Here is a 19,513-nt window from a genome sequence, read left to right on the forward strand (position 1 = left end):
ACGACACTAATTCTCCGATCCGTCGGATCCGAATGCCGATCTAGGCGGGATCTTCCAACTTCCCCACACAACGATTGACTTTAGATCTTGAACTTACCTGAAAGACTTGTCCAAACATGGCAACTAGTGTATCTAGATTGCTCTGGTCCTGTCTGAATATTAGCACTTGTCCAATCAACAGAAAGAATGGGTAGACTTATCCCCTCACCGCGGGGGGCTGTCCTCCACACCATTTTCAGGCGAGAGAACAGCCAGGACTACCCTACCCAACAAGGCCTGTCCTAGATCCAACAATACAACCCAGCCTCAACAGTGCGGCCAGAGTCGTGAAATTCAACTTGACGAAAGGGTCTTTCACAGCACCAGACAAGCACGAAACTTTGACTCCAACTCGAGATGGGTCCCGGTGATGCTTCCAACACCAACCGCAAGTATCCTCCTGCAACAACGGCCATTGCAAAGGTGAAGACTGTGTCGTGAGCTGACGATCCCATAATGACCCCAGTACCTTCGTAAACACGACTCCACCAAAAGGTTGCCATGGCAGAACGCAGTCTGAAAACCCACCGACACTGACGAGAGAGCTCCTTCTGTATGATTCGCGCTGCCAACTAGGACTAGTTTTTGATTCCTCTCCAAATTTCTCGCCAGCGAGAGGTATGGAGGGCTTTGACGGGTGGACAAAAGACATCCATAAAAACCACCCTTTCATCTCAGTTCAACCTTTCGGCGGATCTGAGGGACCTGTTCAGACCTTCTGATCCTTGCAGGCTTGCTGGCGCCCATCATGACCAAGGGATTGTGACCCATGGCTGGAGGTTAATGCGCTTGGTCAGACCAGACGCGGAGCGTCACACACCGGTAGCAAGTGCTGTGGTGTGGTCCAGTGTGCGAACGGGTTAGGAGATATGTAGTGCAGCAACACACCATGCCACGAGCAGCTGTGAAGGACCGGGAGCTATACGATTGGCAAGATATGTCAGTCGCTGGATTTCTGTGTGTTTCCACGAGTTGCCCACTGCACCAGATGGAATTACCCTAACTGGCGGTTCCGGCAAGCGAAAACTCGGGACATGAATGAAATTCAGTGACTGGCTGTTTGAAGGCCAAACCGAAGCTCCACTTCTCAGCTGCTTGTGCGCAATGAGCAGGCTAGCAATATGAACAAGTGGTCAGACTAGTTCCATCCCCAAAACCCAGAGCTAATCACAACGACTAGACGGTCTACTCTTGACCAATGTGCTGGTTCCAGCGGAAAGGGCTGACGAGCGTCCTCGGACCAGAGGCTCTTACCAAACGACTCATGGCACCGATCCTCTCGCGCACCAAATGGTGACTGGACTGCCCTCCTCGCCTGTCCGTCGGCAGTAGCGCCATGAGTCAATCATCCAACTTTTCAGCGGGCATCATGACAGCTGGTGCTTCACCGGCATAAAAGACGACTTGGGCGACAAGAGCGCAAAACTTGATAACCAGATATCTTCTTAGGGTTAAGTTCCGAACCTCGTTCACCTGCCCGCTTGGTACATCCTACACAGGACGCGCTACCCACCATAATCCGGCTGCGGCATTCACGACGTCCTGTTACAGGCTCGAGAGCGGCATATGTGAGGGTAACCAAATGATACGGGTGCCTACAATAGGATCCCTTGCGAGAAACGAGGACCGGAGGACTGTGGGGGAGGCGTCGCGCGTGTTGATAGTAGTGAAGGAACTCGTCTTGACCGCGTCGGGAGCCTCGGAAAGCTGATCCGTATGAATCATATCTTTTGGCGGGTGTCGCGTCTCCAGTAGAGAATCCGAGAAACTGAACAGCGTCATGAAGTGGTTGTTGACTGAGAAAGTCGAGTTCAACACACTGAGACATAGACGCGATGAGATATGTGGGCCTCCACTGCAAACGCGCCTGCACGTGATGGCTCCAGCCTCTTCACAGTGCATACAGTGTGGGGCGCACATGAAGGCTGGAGCTCTTGGATCATGATGACAAACACCCTATAGCAATTCACTTTTTCTTGTTTCCAACATACATACCTCACCTACCCACGCAAGTTTTTGAAGCTCGTTATTAATTTTTAACGCAGCATGGCAAGCTCTTCATCTTCTACTGCTGCACACCCGAAAATACTTGAGGAGATAGTTGAAGCTGGTAAAAAAGCTTTTGATCCAACAAATGATGCCAGCACTCGGGAATCGGGCCTCCCAGCATTCGACAAACTCATCGAAAGGTGAGCTCCAACTCTATTACGAAACTACTTGTTTCAATATCAGGGCACTAACAAACTACAAGAACACCAGTCTGGAAACTTCTGCCTGCTCTAAATACACTCATTAAGCCGTCAGTTCTCCCACAATGGTTAAGGGATCCTCTAGTCCAGACCCTCACCCTCCTCCCTCTACGCCCAACTGGCGTCCGTGGAACCATGGAATTCGTCTTCTCAGTACACCCTAGTAATGTTGGTAGAACCCAAGACGCAAAAGCTGGACCACAAAAGCAAGGAGCTAGCATAACACATGAAGGTGTCGCCGTTGCAACGAAACTCCTCTCATCAGTTCCGACCAGTACGACAGCGGAAGCGTGGTTCGAGGGCATCTCAGGACAGCTATTTGAGCTCATCGATGGAACTGCTGGTCCTGAACTCGCGAAAACCGCTTCTCAGATCGTAGGCTATGGCGTATTGGGGAACAAGCAATATGGTGCACCAGGTGAGTAACAACAGACAATCTCTATAAGCAAGACTAAGCTCAGAGTTAGGATCTCCCGGTTGGAATGCATTTGTTCAGCCTCTAGTCCAGGATATAAACCCAACCTTACGATCGATGGGCAACCCTGATTCCACTGCTATTAAGCAAGAAAACGAGGGAATTGTCGATTTTAGCCGTGATCGTGTTCTCATCACCTCTCAGTCTCTCAAAACCTCGCTACAGCGTCTCATGACTCTGGTGATATCCAATTCTTCACCCGGGCTATGCCGACGTCTCCTTAGGCTAGTATTAGTACAGATATGGGCTCTCGCCTCGTGGCAAAACCCACCACCTAGTACCGAAGAGAACTTCGTCAAGCCTGCGAGGACACTGCTGCAGGCCTATCTGAGGATATTCGGTAATTCCGAAAGTGTCAGACCATTCGTTCGAAACCTCCTCTGCAGAGGCGCCACAGAAGGAATTAAAAGCCCTTGGGAGTATCGACTCAAAGGTAAAGGCGACATTGAGATCACAGAACCTCGTGGACTTGATTCAACCTCAGGCATTGAGCTGAACTGGAACGAACTCGAAGGCAAAGCAGCCAAGCTGGTTGAGTTCATAGCCTCATCGTGCTCGGTTACAGAGGTATCATCCATCTTCTTGAGCCTCCTAAAGCGCTGGATTGAAACAGCAGAAAAAACAAATGACGAGATCAAAATTGATCTGCGTCCTAAGGATGAAAAGGCAGATTCACCTCTGCAAAATCTTTTCGAGGTCACTATTCTACAAAAGCTGATGGACAAGGCTCCAGAAAAGCTCGTGAGCCAGTTTGATCAGCTACTAGAGTTGGCATGCGAAGTTCTTGCTGCAGATACTAAGTCAAAGCTAGCAGATGACCTACTCGCTGTGGTACTAAGCTTACTGAATCTGGTCATCACTGCGCCGACATTCCAGAAATCCCACATTAAACCAGAAGAGCTCAAAATTGTAGAGAGTTCACTGGAACGATTGAGCAATGAAGACAGGCCACAATTGTCACCTACAGCAAGGAACCTAGCGCTGCTTCTCAAGTATCGAGACGAAATGGAGCAGGATGATGTCTCTGCCTCGGCCCCCAGCACCCGGCAGATTGAAGATCAGAGGACATATAAACTGGCCATGGAATATGTCACCGGGGGCGAAGACAATCCAGCACCCATCGTGTCTGAAGGGTTGAACCTGCTTTCTGGTCTGATACTTAAAGACAGCCCAATCCTCGACATCCCTGCAGTTGCCGTGCTTTTGTCGACCCTACTCGAGAACAACGACGACTACATAAACCTTCGAGTCATCAAAGTTTATACTCAGCTGGCCAACAAACATCCTAAATCGGCAGTTCAAGAGCTTCTAGACCACTATTTAGACCCACAGGAAAAGTCTACGACGGATGTTCGGCTGCGGTTTGGAGAAGCTTTATTGCAAGTGATCCAGCGACTAGGGGAAACCTTCATCGGTGATGTTGCACGTCAAGTTAGCGAGACCTTGCTGTCTATCGCTGGACGTCGTGGATATCGAGCCAAAACCATGGCTAAACAAGCTCGTGATGAGAAGCTCAGAAAACTGAAGAAGAAAAAGGAGGATGAGGATGATGACATGGACTTGGATGAAGAAGAAGTGACAGAAGAAGAGAGGGCTAGGAATGACATCTTGGCTCAAATCCTTCATGGATGGGAAAGTAAAAGAGGCGCAGAAGATGTTCGGATACGAACTTCTGCCTTGTCAATCTTTGGCGCTGCTATTGAAACGAACATAGGAGGGATTGGGCCAACGCTCGTATCTGGTAGCGTTGACCTCTGCATCAATATCCTAGCAATGGAACGAGAGATGGAGACGGCAATTCTACGAAGAGCTGCCATCCTGAACGTGTTAAGTTTTGTGAGGGCTCTCGACGCTGCTAAGGAGTCTGGTAGGAAACTTGGCTTTGGTCTGACTGACGAGAGTCGAGAGGATATTGTGAGGACACTGCAATATGTGGCTCAAACGGACAACGATGGACTGGTCCAACAGCATGCAAAGGACGTGGTTGAAAGCCTCGAGAACTGGCAAATGGCAAGCATCCTCCCGCCGCAAGAGTCAACAAGTAGTCCAGGACTGACGCGACTGGCGGGCCTCCATATCAACCCCAGCGGAACTTTGGTGGACACAGCTGGGAAGCCTCGGCCACGAATTGAGGAGGTGGAATGAAGGACGGGATGAATGGGTGCGCCCAAGAGATCGAGGGTATATCCAGGTCACTCCCACGCTACCCGAGTCCGGTAAATGATTGGCAATCTCGGTGTCTACCTGATCGGAAATCACAACAGGGCGCAGCGCATTTGAGTTGTGGATAGTGACACCATGTAGGATTTGAGGTTCCCTGGCGATGCAGCCAACTGCAGCTGACGGCAGGGCTAGAATTGACATGGCTTAAAGTTACTCGGCGCGAGCCTCATGCTTGATCATATGTGACTGTACTCCGTACCTTGAAGATGAGATGAGATTCGCAGTCAGCATATCCCGGCAATCTATTTCGCATGTATCAAGCATAAGTCGGGACTTTGGTCAACAGTAGAACCGCCCGCCAAGGCCAAGTCTGCCTATGAGGCATGAATGATTGCCGAGACGAGACGATATGAGATGAGCGATTGCGCGGCTTGAATGTTTAAAATGAGCCGAATAATAAGTATTCTCGTAAAAATCTAGAAAAGGAGTAAAAAAGTGTTGCTAGAATTTTAAACCCTTGCGTGGGATGTTTTTGATATATGAAGACGACGACGACGACGACGACGACATTATCGAGATGACAAGCCGTTGGAACCGCGGAACTTGGAAGAGGTAATTTACGAGTGGGGAAACAAAGTTGGCAACTTGTTGTTCTGCGACGAGACGAGACAGGGACCAAGGGGGTTTGATGAAACGACAGGGATGGCATCGGGGGACGGGTTGCCCGGAGGCGGCTGAGAAGTGAAACATATACGAAGGGACGTGGCTTTTCTGAAGTCTTCTACGGAGTATGGGACATATTCCTCGTAAAATATGTGCAACTTGGGAATCTTGATCTACCTATAGATGATGACTGATATTGGAGATGGAGACTGAGAAGATGGAGACGACAATCTGCGGATCGGTACCTGCATATTGATGCAAAATTGCCTCATCCAAGCGAGCAAAACCTAGATCAACGCTGCCAGAGCCTGTTACATAGAAAGCATACGGAGTAACAAGAATCTAATTGCCAGATTGGGTAACCAACACCGTTCAGTGACCAGTCTGGCTGGCTGATTCTATTCCGGAGGATCGGCAATTGAGGGTCATTTCCAGTTACGATCTACCCATGTGCCTCTCTGTACGACTCGACCAATCTTCTGTGCGAATCTACTATTATTATTAGAGCTTAGGTTAGTGTAGGAACTGTAGTTCATTGACTGCCGTATGCCGATGAGGCTTAGCTACCAGTCCCGGATCACTCGTCACAGCCGTGGTCTCTAATCAGAGAAGAACAGAAAAAGGTCGAAAGTTGAGACCCAGGATCTGAGTCATTCTAGATCCGAGGAGATGCTTGGCAGGGAAGAAAAGAATCTTTTTTGGTGGAAGCCTGCATAAGAGAGTGGGCTTTGTCTGACTCTGCCAAATCGCGGTCAAGCATGCAAGGGACTTGTTTTGGGACTTTTTTCTTTCTTTTTTTCTAACGACTTCTCAGCTTGCCAGGGACAGTCTCGACATGAGAGAAAAATGTTTGACTTTTGGGTTCTAGGCTCTTCGTTTCCTTGACGATGGACCTCCTTGGAGTAGCAAGACATCGTCAGGATGACCTGGATATTGCTTCAAAGCCTCGGGAATCTCTGGGGTCCGGTTATGGCTTGAGTTTGAGTTGTCAGAGTTGCACTAATCCTGCGTGCCAGGTTTGTCGATCCCGTCGGACATTTCTAGTGGTCTAGACAGGCACGCACGGCGGCATATTGCAGGTTCTGGCGTTTACAGCGCACAAGGCTGAAATTACCTCGCTGACGAGCAGGACATACATAGGGGTAAATGTGCACAGCAGCAGGCCACAGACTCTAGGTAAATAAGCAGCCTCGCCTGATTTAAGCGCTGTTGTCTATGCTGTGCAACATGTGTACAGATAGAGAACTAGTAGCTGGCGCTCCTCGAAACATTCATCACTTGACGATGATTGTGGCTATTTCTCATTCGCCGCCCCAGACCAAAATGTGGCGGGCGCCAGAACAACGAAATCTCGGGATGGCGGTGATTAAGAGTCTGGAGGTTTAATTGGCCCGCGTGGCGTCTCAGGTTCTGCACGGTACCTGCATAACGTGACGTGGTGGCGCTATTCGATCTGACTAAGGGAGAGAATAAAAGATGGACAATGCAGGAGAGTGAAACATAACCTTTTGTGTTATGTATCAGCCAGAGTCAAGAGTCAACAAGTGTCTCAAGTAATTGCCGTCCAACACTATGAGAACACCCATGATCATGCTCAGATATAGCATGAACAATCATCAAAGCCGACCAAGGTTCAATTGAATTGGAATAATATCGCTAAATTACAGGGTGCTCGCTCACCAAAAAGCGCTTCCTTAGCCCCAAACCCCCCTAGTCAGACACCCCGTGGACCCTGGCCCGAGAAGCCTACCGCGCCCCTGAACCATTCCTTTTGAGGCAAGAGCCAGAACGCCCCACCGACATCTGAACCTCAACCTTCTCCAACGGTTGGTCTTGACTCTTCCATCATCTCCAATCAAATCACATCCATGTTCATCTCAACAACGTCAACGCCGCAGCAACCGACCAACCCGCCAAAGCAAGATGAAAGGATACGCTCATAACGAAAGGTTACTATGAATAAGCCTCTCTAGCTCAGGTGCATGGTCCTAGCCCTGGCACTGGCTCGTCGCCTAGCTAGTCTGTCGCTACTCCTATCGTTCAACTATACGGTATGGTACGCATGCGTGCCATTCGCTTTCGATGATCCTTCGCGATAATCACATCTCCTTCAGCTGCGGAGACCCGAAGATGGCTCACCAGTCGCTAGAGGGAACGTGCCCGAGTGGGTACATCTCCCTCTCATTCTGATCAAGGCCCAAACTCGAGATGCAGACCCTGGCCCTCTCTTAATCCAAGGGGCCTCCTGGTGGACCACAACACCACCCATGCTCAAAGCATCTTGGCAGTCCGGCGTTTTGTGGTTGCAGCCTGCTCCCCTGCAAGAGACATTGAGCTAAAAAGAGGCGTTCCAGCCCAGTTGGTACTACGCCCCCGACTCTAGTTTCTCTTAATATCTAACGCTTCCTGCCTCACCTCAGATCCGGCTTCTCAGTCTTGTCTATCACAACCACCACACTCGTTCAGTCTCTATCGTGACTTTCCATTCATTTCCGGCTTCTGCCATTACGATCCTTCCAGCGTTACAGCAACCAGCGTTTCTCACGTTCCAACTCTATCCTTTCTTTTAGTGAAGCAAAACTGTGTCTTGCTCGCTGCCCGACTGTGGAATTGACTTCTACGGCCATTTGAATCGCATCGCAAACCGTTGTCATAGACAAATTTGAAGCTACCGCAAAATCAAACCACTTAACCAAATCACATCCAAACCACCTCTATCTTCAAAATGAAGTCCGTCGTCGCTTCCATCGGCATGCTTGCCGCCGTGGCCAACGCCTACAACTTCCCCCACCACGCCCACTACCGCCGCGACAACGGCACCGACACCCAGACCACTTTGACCGTCAAGACCACTGTCGTCGAGACCATCACCAGCTGCGCTCCTACTGTCACCAACTGCCCTGCTCGTGATCACACTGCCATTGCTCAGCTCCCCGAGTCCGACAAGGTCACCTACGTTGAGACTAACACCGTTATCCTCACTGAGGTTGTCTGCCCCGTCGCTGACGCCAGCTCTATCTACACTTCCGTCCTTCACGATGCTGAGACCGGTGGTGTTACTGGCAAGACCCTTACTGCCCCTTACACCGCTTCCGTCCCCATGACCACTGGCGGTGCTTATCCTCCCCCTAAGGAGGGCGACAAGACCGTCGTTTCCGACTACACCACTGAGCAGGTTGTCACTCTTACCCAGGGTGACGAGACCATCACTACCACCATCCACAAGACTCTCCAGACCACCATCACCGTCCCTGCTGGCCCTCAGGTCACCGATGACGGCTCCAAGGGTAACGGTACCCCCGAGGATGATACCACCACTACCACCACCAAGACCAAGACTGGCACCGTCACCAAGACCATTGAGCGCGTCGGTGAGACCAATCCCGCTTCCGGCGGTGACAACGGCTACAGCACCGGCAAGAGTGAGGAGGAGGGCTCCAAGGGCACTAGCAACGGCTCCGGCAACGGGTCCAACAATGGTGGCTCCGGCTCCGGTAATGGTAACGGCGAGTGTGTTGCCGAGACTGTCACTGTCACCGCCCCTGCTTCCACTGTCTATGTCACTGTTGTCCCTGAGGCCAGCAAGACCGGCAGCTCTGATGATGCTACCGTCACCGACAAGGCTGTTCATGGTGATGACTCTGAGGATGATGACTCTGAGGACGACGATGACGAGGATGAGTTCTGCGACACCACCACTACCCTCGAGGCTACTGTCACCGTTGTCCCTTACCCCGTCAACAACACTGCCACTGGTGGCTACGCTAAGCCCACTGGCTTCTCTCGCCGTCTCCGATAGATGTCTTGAGACAACTCATATGTATATGAAGTCTCATCTGTACATTACTCACCATTTGGTCACTTCTTGGTTAGGCATCTAGTGGAAGGGGGAACATCTTTGTATAGGTCAACTACTCGCCTGGATGTATGACAATTTACCTTTTTTTTTTTTTTTTTTGTCTGCTTCTTTCTTCAAAATCAATTCAATGAGAATCATGAACTTTCGTCTTATCTGGTCCACTCAACAAATACCCTCGGGTTACTTGGTCTTGTTCCCTTTTGACTGTAGCACGGTTGGGGTTGGTTTATGGAAGCGCTTGTAGATAGATAGACTTGGGTTATGCTTATCAGGAATGACGGTTCCATAGACCGCTTCTTGTCTCATTTGAGTCTTATACACATGCACATCTTGCTTTTTATACCACATATCCCTCCTGCTGCAGATGTAGTTGTGTAGATATGAGACAGCATAAGCAATAAATATGAACGCGCAATGCCCCTCGATGGCTTTGAAAAAATTCATTTCTGGATGTTATCTGTACCTGCACCCTGGCGCTCAGCTGAGGCCATGCGTTTATGCAAACCCATCCAAACCGTAATCCAACGCCTCGCTCATCCATTCATGCATAGCCCAAGTAGCTTATTTCATCATCTCATATCTTTCACAGAGCACTTATCCAAGGACAACCTGCTCGTAAGTTACTTCATCTAGGTACCGCTGCAACACATCCTGTAAAGCAGCTTTTGTCCGACTCAATTGTGGTGTGAGCCCATCAGCCTGTTGGAGGTTACCACGGATACTTTCGACGTGGTCTGCTAGTTGCAGGGCTATAGGCTCAAGAGGTGTATTGACAATGTCCTGCTTTTGTGAGTTCTCCGGACGTAAGCTAATGCCACGGAACAAACTTACCTTGAGACTTTCCTGATCTTTGGTATCAGTAACAAAAGTTGTATCTTGATCCTTGCTGGCTGGCCTTGATGTCGGTGCGAGAACATGTGCTTTTCGGAACAAATCCTTCCGCTCTCTTGTTTGTGCCCTCGCATTTGCCTCCAAGTTCCTCAGTTTTTCATAATCCCTCTCAAGCTCTCTCTCCATCCTCTCCTTCTCCGCCTTCAGTAGCTCAACTGCATGCATCCCAGGCACAAGCTGTCTCTCCAACGCCGCCTTCCCATCGAGCACCGCCTCAAAATCAAGCTCCAGTGCACGACCCCCATCAGCATCCAGGCGCCGTTTTGTAGTCTTTGATGATGGATTCCCAGGGGGGAAGGGTAGACCACGGGCGAGTTTACGTTCCATGCGGCGGTAGACGAGATGTAATGCTGCAGAGGCATGGGTGCGTCGGTTGTTCGTCGGGGCCATGCGTTGCAGGATAGGTTGTTGGGCGAGTTTGAGGATGGATTTAGTAGTGGGAAGTGATGCGCCCGATAGACCAGTCCAGTCTGCCGCAACTTTGGAGGAGCGGATTGTGCGTTTAAAGGAAGCAATGTGGATGTATGGCTTTGGCGGGGAGGCGAGAGATTCGTCTGAGTCAGAGGGTGCATCGTCTTTCTCCTTGCCACGACGTTTCTTCTTATTCGTCTCTTGAGGCTCTTCTTGTGGTTCATCCGCGGTCTCAGCCGATGGTCTTCCCCCTTTTGGGCGACCACGCTTCTTGGGAGCATCTTCGAGTTGTTCATCTTCTGCATTTTCCTGTGATACACGATCCTTCTTCTTTTTGGACCTTTCGGCTTTGCTGCCCTTGTTATTGGCATCTTCGCCAAGATCGCGCAAAGAATTCCGTGGGCTTCGTCGTGGTTGCGCCTCTTGTTCAGATACAGGTTCAGGCCCGGACTCTTTGATTTCATGACGCTGTCTCTTTCGGGGTGCTGGTGCTTGTTCTGCCTCCGGCTCAGGTTGTTGAGCTGCCTTGCGGCCCTTTTTTCGCGGTTGGGGCTGCTCCTCTGGCTGCTCCTCTGGCTCTTCAATCTGTGTCTCCTTCGACTTCTTCTTTCGTTTTTGCTTTCCAGCATCTTCTGTTTCCTGCTTAGGCTCCTCATCCTGATTCTTTTCGAGAGATGGGCGTGCACGCTTCCTCTTTGGTTGGACCGCCTCTTCTACCGTTTCTGGATCAGCTTCTTGAGCATCCTGATTTCTCTCTAGTGAAGGGCGGCCGCGTTTTCGTTTCGGTTGCGGTGCATTTTCTGTCGACTTTTCCGCATTCCTATCTTCCGGTGAAGGTCGACCACGCTTCTTTTTGGGTTTCTCCGCCTGCGCTACTTCTTCCCCGGGCGCATCTTCTTGCGCTTTTTTCTTTGGTCGTCCTCGTTGTTTCGGACGCGCAGCTTCTTCGACATCGGCTTCATACTCGTCTGGTCGATCTTGCGACGCGCTAGGGGCTTGTTTGGACGCGTTTGCAGGCCTACCGCGCTTGCGCCCTTGCGGGTTTGGATCTAGAGCCTATCAAAAGGAGTGCATGTTAATCGAAATGGCCGTGTGAGTGACAAGCTGGTGTTCTTTTACTTACCATGGTGTTTGTTGTGCAAGGAAATGGTTTGTTTGTTTGACTTAAAATTACGGGCCAATGGATTGATGATTTGAGTTTCAGCGGCTCCGGGCGCTGGGACGGGGAAGCGGGGCAGCCCGTGTCTGTCTCCGCTCAGATCCGGGATGGGAAACGGTTGATGGATGTCATTCATTCTACGCCTCAGTCATGATCCAGATTTAGAGTTACACTATAGCGATATCGTGTGCTCTAGACAGTTTCAGTCTTTATCATTGTGTGTGTTTTACAACACGGTGTATCTGACCGGTTTGCTCATACCATTCTGTCTGTTGAACATTCACGCCACTCACTCCGCATCATCAGACTGAGAGACAGTTGGATTAACACTCTCAGCACGAGCCACACAAATGACACGATGCTCATCTTGACTAGACTCATCGACTTCAGCTAGAAATGCCAAAACGATAAGCGAAAGTTTAGCCCGTTTGTGCGATGCAGCTCCCCCAATGCTACACGATGATGCCATCAGACGTGTGCCTTCGCGATAGGCACGCGCGACAAAAACCCGTTTTCGTCAGACTCTGCAGGACAGACGACTCAATTCCTCGCAGAAGCGGAATACGCAAATGCGTGATGACGATGACGGGCCGTTGAACAGCGTCTGCGTCTCGGTACCGAACAATGGGTATCATCAGTACCCTCATGATCCTTCAAGTACTGTCTGTACCTCGATTTCAAGCCTGTAACGTATCATGTGTTTTCTCTCTTTTGTTGTGCGTTGCTTTGCATCTCACCGAGTGTCTTATTCGTTTGATGTTTGACAACTCATGCATTGCATTACGAGGCCAGACAAGCCCTCGTCGAGGCTGAATGAATCAATCAAAGTCTGACCGTTTGGATATTACTGCATCTTTTATCGACAGACAAATAATTACCGCGCACAATAAGTGAGGTACTAACTTAAGTATGTAGCACAGTCTCCAGAATTTAAGAGTCATACCAACGTGTCAAAAGTCACAACAGTGGCTCCCATCGACTAACACAAACAATGCCCTTGTCGATTCCCTGTGGATGGAGAGAAAGACAGAGAGAGGGGGGAAAACTCACAAAGACTGGACCCTACCTCGAGCATTGGTGCCCAAATCATGGATGTCGGTGATGCCCCCTCGTATGGATCTGATAAAATGGGTTGGTCCACGACGGCGCTTAGAAGAAGTCGTGTTTGGGCACTGCGTTGAGTGATTATTTTGCTTTTCACTCGAGGTCTCGAAATTTGTGGGATCCATTCGATCGTGCAAGGGTTCTTTTTTAGATGTTTCCACTTGACCAAGGGCCTTTCCATTCAACTTCCATTTCAAGGTTGTTTTCTGTGTTGGCAGAGACCCGACGCTAGTGCAGGGCTGGGTTAGAATGGGCTCGGTGAGACTTGACTCCCTGTTTTCACATGAATCTTTCAAGACGTGGGTGGAATGGACAGAGCGGGCCGTTCCATGTCCGAGGATTCGCATTGTATCACAGTCTATAATGAGAGCCAAGACTGGCTCAGGTTGGGGTTATTGGCATTGATATAAAGGCAATGCCCAAGAGTAAAACAACAGATAACTAACCATGGGCATAGACTCCTCTATGCCAAGTCTGATATCCATTATCATACAAGTGTCGAGTCTCTTCTTGTTGATTTCACATTGATTACTTTTATTTATACATCCCATCCGCTTTGGACCCCCATCTGGATAGGTACCTATTCAGTCAGTCAGCTTCAGTGTAAAGAAAAAAAGAGGTGACTGCATAAACCTGTATCAAGACAAGACCTGCCTGCGTGACAACGAAACCGTCCGATCTGTCTCGATCTAGACCTGTCAGCCCTCAATTCACCCGGAGCCTCTTTATCCAGGTCTGAGAACCAAGACCAAGTCTGTGGAACCAGAAAAGAGTCTTAGTTGAACCTCTTAGGCCTCATCCACTGAGACATTAACTATCTACGGCCCAACCTCCTCCTTTTTGTGGTGGTTTTACAGACCCGATCCGAACCCGGCCCCGGCCCCGGCAGTCCAAGTTGATCGCCCATCCACTCTCCTCCTCCGCACGAAGACGAAAAAGGCCGCTTCGCTCCTAAAGAGAGCCGAGCAACAGAAACTCTCTGCGCTAGACTAGATTCTTTGAACTAGAAGCGCGGCTGAGGCTCAGATGCAAGGACATTCCTTGTTGTTAGGCTTCTCTTATCTATCCACTGGTCTGGCCTGACTGATTGTCTTCTCTGCCTGTCTGTCTGTCATCCATCGTCATTTGATCAATGGCATCATCGTTGATCGGCCTCTAACTTTTTGACTTACAGTGCCGCCGCTGCTGCTGCTGCTACAGACTTGATCATCGCCGTACCATCCCGTACCAGGCTGGTACCATTACGGTAGTTACATACAGTGACCTACATAGCTCATCGTCTTTTCAATCTGTTGTGCATTTCACCTGTTCATCACCAAGGACCGTGGAGCCTATCAAAGATCCGTCGTTTCTCTACAGTAAAGGTACCCCCTCCGTCCACTGACTCCGGTCGGTGCTCGCCATCCGCATCTCACTTGCATTGCATCTGAGGTGCTCTTTACTTTTTTTTTAATTTTTAATTTTTATTTTTTATCTTGCACCTTCCCCTCCTCTTCTCACACTTTTTGTTTTCCTTCTTCTCTTTTCCCTTCTTTTCTTCCTTTTTTGTCATCTTCACTTGGATTCTCTCAGGTGAATGACAAAAGAACTACAAACGGTATTGATAATCATCTCCAACCTTATTAATCTCGACGACGAGATTCTTCCTTCTCCGTACTGCACAGACATTGGGTCTTAGCAGTAGCGATATACCTTACTACGAGGCACTACGATATTACGATAAGTGGACTGACAGAGATATCTTGAAGGAATATCTCTCCAGGTCCCTGTCCCCTTTCTAGGACGACTCTATCGCCTGTCTTTGGAGAAAGACTTATCATGACCCCAAACACAAGTCGCATATCATCCTCTCCGTGTTGGAGGTTTCTCCTCTGGGTCCTGACTCCCTGACTATCGCTACTGTTTATTGCTCATAGCAGACTCATCCATTGATATCTGCCATTGTCTCTCCACTACCGATTGATCGTCACAAACATCAACATACCATTGACTGGCTTGAGGCCCAAAGTTGAATCAAGCGAGGACCTTCCTGACTGACTGGACCTGACGGGACAACCCCCCCCCCCCCCCCCAACCAAGCAAGACCCGGCCTTGACTCGACTTGGCTTGTGCGTTTGTCCCCCGTCTTGTCATCTTCTCCGCTTCTTCTATTTTGTTTCCTTGAACCTTCTATCTTTACTACCGATTTGCGACTCTCCTGAATTACAAGGTCAGTGCTGGCTCTCTTGAAAGTCAAACAGCACTCCAGACGTTATCAAGGGCCTGAAAGAATAAACCGCCCAACCAATTCTATCGCCAATCACCCACCGCATCATTAAACAAACAGCCTGGACTTGACTGGGCTTATTTGACCGGGGCACCCAATCGACTCCATCTACGTTCCCCTCTTCACTCCCACCCTCGGCCACTTGGGTGCATTGCCTTGCATCGTCTATGCTCTGCTGGCAACTGACTGGACTGGGACTCGACTGGCAGCCCCGCGTAGTATTGACCTAACCCAGCCCAGTCTCTGTATATCCAATTGCATAACTATACCCACGTCAACACCCACGCTCACACCCACGCCCACGTCTTCATACAGCACGCACTGAGCCCAGCCCAGCCCAGCCAGCACCACTACCGCTACCGCTATTGCTACCGCTACTACTGCATCTGCATTTGCTTTGCCTTGCAGTAGCCAACGGTTGCAATTTTTTTTTCTCCCTGTCGTCTTTTTGTCTTCCGTCTTTTCTTGTTCTCTTCCCTCTTCGTACCAAGGCAAGGCGACGCATTGTTGTTCTCTTGCCTGGTACCTCAACCTCAAACCAGACTAAACCGCCTCACTCAACTACACCCTCACTTGATCTCACCTCACCTCACCTTGCTATTATATCTTACTCGTTTTACTTCCGGATCGGCTCGACTCCATCCGTTTGTTTACCCCACATCATAGTCAACCAAACTACATACTTGACTACACATCCAATACTTGTCGTCGATCGACAAGACCCTTATCGACCCAAGTTACTTGTCGTTGACGGTCCTACTCGAGTCTTTGACTCGAGGCTTGTTAGACGACTTATCTGTCTGTCCATCAAAGGTTAACACCTGGATGCAATTGGGATTTCTATTATCCCATACCATATATACGTTTCTTATTAGACCTCAACTCTAAGGTTTACCGATCTATACACCACATCAGCCATGCCGCCAAAAAAGAGCCTTCGGCGGCGGCCCGCGACGCCAAACCTCAACGTCGCTCAACTTCGAGCCCAAGTACAAGAAGTCCAGAATCAACCTCTCACCGCCGACCCCAACTCGCCACCAGAAACCCCCACCACATCGCCGCCATTCCTACGCAAGACCAGTCTAAAACCTCGGCGCCAACCTGACTTTCATGATTATTTTCAGTCCTTGGATTCGGATCCTAACATCAAGCCAACTGGCGATGGACACCAATTCAGCTATCAGCCTTCAGTTGGCCCTCATCAGTTAAGCCCTCGCTCGTCTTCCTCATCCGGCATGGCCGACGACACCAGTGATGAGGACAGCAGCAGTGAAGATGAGGATGAAGAAGGTTCGGCAAGTCCCAGCATACGGAGCATGGGGAATGCTACTGGCCCAGCCGTCTCCTCACCAATTGACGACTCTGCTATGGAGCTTGGCGACGATGACACCGACAGCTCTAGTGATTCAGACACTTCAGAATCTGACTCAGGCTCAGAATCCGACAGATCCGGCGCAACAGACGAAGCTGAGACGTCTCACATTACTGTTACTTCAACGGCTACGGCTACAGTTGCTTGTAATTTCACTGTCGAGGATATTGACCCTATGGATAGCGATTGCGACGGACTCGATGTTCTACAACCTACCGAGATTGAATCCAATCGCAGTCGCTCAAGGTCACGAAGCAGGAAAGCCCACAAGACTATGGTCAAGGATTTTAGGAATCTCACTTGCAGCAACGAAACATCAGATAACGAGCAAAGTCCCGAGGGCGAGGGCGAACTTGACGAGGAAGCGCAATTCTTGAAGCGCCGCGAGCAAATCAAGAAATTCCGACGTATGAGCATGGGTAGCAGCTTTGGCAAACGGACACACAGCGAGCTCAGCGACTCGGAGGATGAGGGCGAAGGGCTCGACGCAAACGAGGTCGGCTCCAGCGCACGCCGTATGCGGAGAAAGATGCATCGCACCAGCTTATTATTCCATGATCCGCCCCCTGCGCGGATCGAGGAGCTTGAGGAGCCAGACTCCAGTGAGGATGAACTTGTCGCGCACCAGCATCTCGCAAGGGAATTGCCCTATTGGGCCATCGAAATTATGGAGATGGGCTCAAGCTCCAGCTAGAGCGCTAGACCCTGCAAGCCACGCACCACATGAGCTGCGACAGCCATCATGCTACCCCGGCCCGCATAGGCATGAACATTAATGACATTACGAGGACGAGAGGGCGACTAGGGGTCACTCTGACGACGATCACGACTCACCTTTTCGCATCCCACGAGTATGACACCGCCTACACCGACCAGCCCCTGAGTCTACCAGGGTTCGGGCAACGGTGAACCATTGATTGTGTTCGCCTTACCTTAACCCCATGATCAGTTATGCAACGGGCAGGTACGGATACTGAAGGTTGAGGAGACCATTTGATCAGAGAAATGATATTGCATGTTTTGCATAGAATTTGCATCCAGGCCGAATACGGAATTGTCACATTGGATTTCACAGGGATACCTTTAGACTGTTACGATATGTCGAATTTGTTTATTGAAGATATAAAGATGGGCATGATATTTGAGCACAGAAGATCATCATATATATGCGGAGAAGACATGGATATAGGTCTGGCAGACAACATGAAAGCGTTTGGCATTTATCGTCATCATTGAAGCAATCTAGAAGAAATAGGACACACTGAGAGTTTCTTTCTCACCTTTTTATGTAGTGGCAATGAATCGTTGCATAAGTTCGATAAAGAGCGGTGGCTTTTCAGCTCAAACTGCTAAGAGGGCATCGCTTGATGCCACTAACTCCAGCATCTTTGGAACCAGAGCATTAGATCATCAGTCTTGGCCTTGCAGTTCTAGCTTTCGGCTATGTAAGTGAAATGCTGTGTCTTCCTTTATCTACAGAGGCTATGAAGCTTTGACAAGCACTCTGGAAGATCAGGAGCTGCGTAGATCTGAGCTCTGGTTGCATTGGTTGAACGCAACTGTGTAATTTCTAAATGCACTGGGCATGTATTGTCTATTCCTTTGGCTTCATGGGGATACTCCTAGTGTGTCAGTGTTGGTCGCAATCATGAATGCTATTCCCAGGTAGGTACTTGGAACGATATATAACAGATGAGATATAGTGTTATCTGGATGGATCAACACCTGTGGCTGGATAGTTCAGCGGTTCCTGCAACATAGCTAGTCTAATTGTTGTTAGTTGATGATCAATACCTAGGAGCTGCCGTGTAAGTGATTGCAATGTGGGGTACTTATCGATAAGAGCTGCTCGAGTCCCTTGATTGTTTTGAAACTCCACCGTCGTCAACACAAGCTAAGTATCGTCTCTATCACCCACCCGCAACTTTGAGGTCATTCCCCTCTTCCACCTGAACAAATCTTGTGGTATCTTAGCATACCAATATAGAACTTATATTAGGACGAGAATTGAACGACGACCACGCCCGTCATGTCACTCATCTCTGCGCATCTCGAACAGATTGGCTATTCGTGCCAGGGAATTGACTCTCTACCGTAGGTTACACACATCTCTTTCTGTTTCAGTCGCTAAATTGCCTCCAGGTTCCCTCCTCCAAAGATATTCACCAACGCCCTCCTTTCAAACCATGACATCACATCTCTTATCCGCGATACGGAACCGCACGAACGCGCCCTCTTCTCCGTCCCACCACCTCCTCCGCCCTCAACAACTCTGAAACCCACAGAACCAGAGAAGAAAAAGTCCTCGGGTCGACGACAAACTGTATTTAATGTAGCCTCGGGCGAAGTCACCACAGGACCTCCACCCCGCACCGGCACACATCCCCGACGACAAACGGCCGTAGCAGCTGTCTTGGGCGGTCAAATGCACGAAGAACTACGGCGCGGAGAATCAGATCGCAAAGGTGATGTCGACGTAAACGTTCTTTTGCGCGGCGCAGAAAAGCTCTGCGGTGTATACGAACTCCCCGGAGCGAGGGAGCGCATCGCTGCATTGAGAAGTAAACATGCACATGGGAAGAACACAGCGGCGTACTACGAAGCGCGCGTCGCGGAGCAGGCAGAGCAGTTGGCAAGTCTAGATCACAGAGATTGGTATGAAGAGGAAGAAGAGGAAGAAGGAGAGGGTGAGGTTTGGACGGAGGATGACTTGAGAAGGGAGGAGGAGGAGGCGAAGGAGATGGAGGTTAAGAAGAGGGAGCTGCAGGTGAGGCTGAGGCAGATGGAGAAGGATCTTGGTGGTTTGATGAGAATGTGATGATACCCTTATGAGATATGAAAATCCTGAACCTGATAATCAAC

General features: G+C 49.8%; 6 protein-coding genes; 5 read left to right on the forward strand and 1 right to left on the reverse strand.

The window, feature by feature from the left end:
• Positions 1 to 2,085: 2,085 nt before the first annotated feature.
• On the forward strand, positions 2,086 to 4,908 carry FFUJ_08450 (uncharacterized protein; the record flags this gene model as incomplete). XM_023580848.1 has 3 exons in its annotated part: positions 2,086 to 2,228; positions 2,291 to 2,706; positions 2,756 to 4,908. 3 exons carry the CDS (start codon positions 2,086 to 2,088, stop codon positions 4,906 to 4,908), a joined length of 2,712 nt encoding a protein of 903 aa, XP_023433551.1.
• A 1,568-nt stretch (positions 4,909 to 6,476) lies between these two features.
• On the forward strand, positions 6,477 to 6,975 carry FFUJ_08449 (uncharacterized protein; the record flags this gene model as incomplete). XM_023580849.1 has 3 exons in its annotated part: positions 6,477 to 6,605; positions 6,669 to 6,765; positions 6,827 to 6,975. 3 exons carry the CDS (start codon positions 6,477 to 6,479, stop codon positions 6,973 to 6,975), a joined length of 375 nt encoding a protein of 124 aa, XP_023433552.1.
• A 1,339-nt stretch (positions 6,976 to 8,314) lies between these two features.
• FFUJ_08448 (related to lustrin A) lies at positions 8,315 to 9,388 on the forward strand (the record flags this gene model as incomplete). The annotated part of the gene is made up of 1 exon (XM_023580851.1): positions 8,315 to 9,388. The coding sequence occupies one exon, from the start codon at positions 8,315 to 8,317 to the stop codon at positions 9,386 to 9,388; it is 1,074 nt and encodes a 357-aa protein (XP_023433553.1).
• Positions 9,389 to 10,042: 654 nt separating this feature from the next.
• Positions 10,043 to 11,876, reverse strand: FFUJ_08447 (related to cylicin II; the record flags this gene model as incomplete). XM_023580852.1 has 3 exons in its annotated part: positions 10,043 to 10,228; positions 10,280 to 11,806; positions 11,874 to 11,876. The coding sequence occupies 3 exons, from the start codon at positions 11,874 to 11,876 to the stop codon at positions 10,043 to 10,045; spliced, it is 1,716 nt and encodes a 571-aa protein (XP_023433977.1).
• Positions 11,877 to 16,196: 4,320 nt separating this feature from the next.
• FFUJ_08446 (uncharacterized protein) lies at positions 16,197 to 17,345 on the forward strand (the record flags this gene model as incomplete). The annotated part of the gene is made up of 1 exon (XM_023580853.1): positions 16,197 to 17,345. One exon carries the CDS (start codon positions 16,197 to 16,199, stop codon positions 17,343 to 17,345), a length of 1,149 nt encoding a protein of 382 aa, XP_023433554.1.
• A 1,335-nt stretch (positions 17,346 to 18,680) lies between these two features.
• Positions 18,681 to 19,469, forward strand: FFUJ_08445 (uncharacterized protein; the record flags this gene model as incomplete). XM_023580854.1 has 2 exons in its annotated part: positions 18,681 to 18,745; positions 18,794 to 19,469. 2 exons carry the CDS (start codon positions 18,681 to 18,683, stop codon positions 19,467 to 19,469), a joined length of 741 nt encoding a protein of 246 aa, XP_023433555.1.
• Positions 19,470 to 19,513: the final 44 nt, after the last annotated feature.

This window comes from Fusarium fujikuroi, chromosome FFUJ_chr07 (genome assembly GCF_900079805.1).
Source record: "Fusarium fujikuroi IMI 58289 draft genome, chromosome FFUJ_chr07".
NCBI lineage: Eukaryota > Fungi > Ascomycota > Sordariomycetes > Hypocreales > Nectriaceae > Fusarium > Fusarium fujikuroi.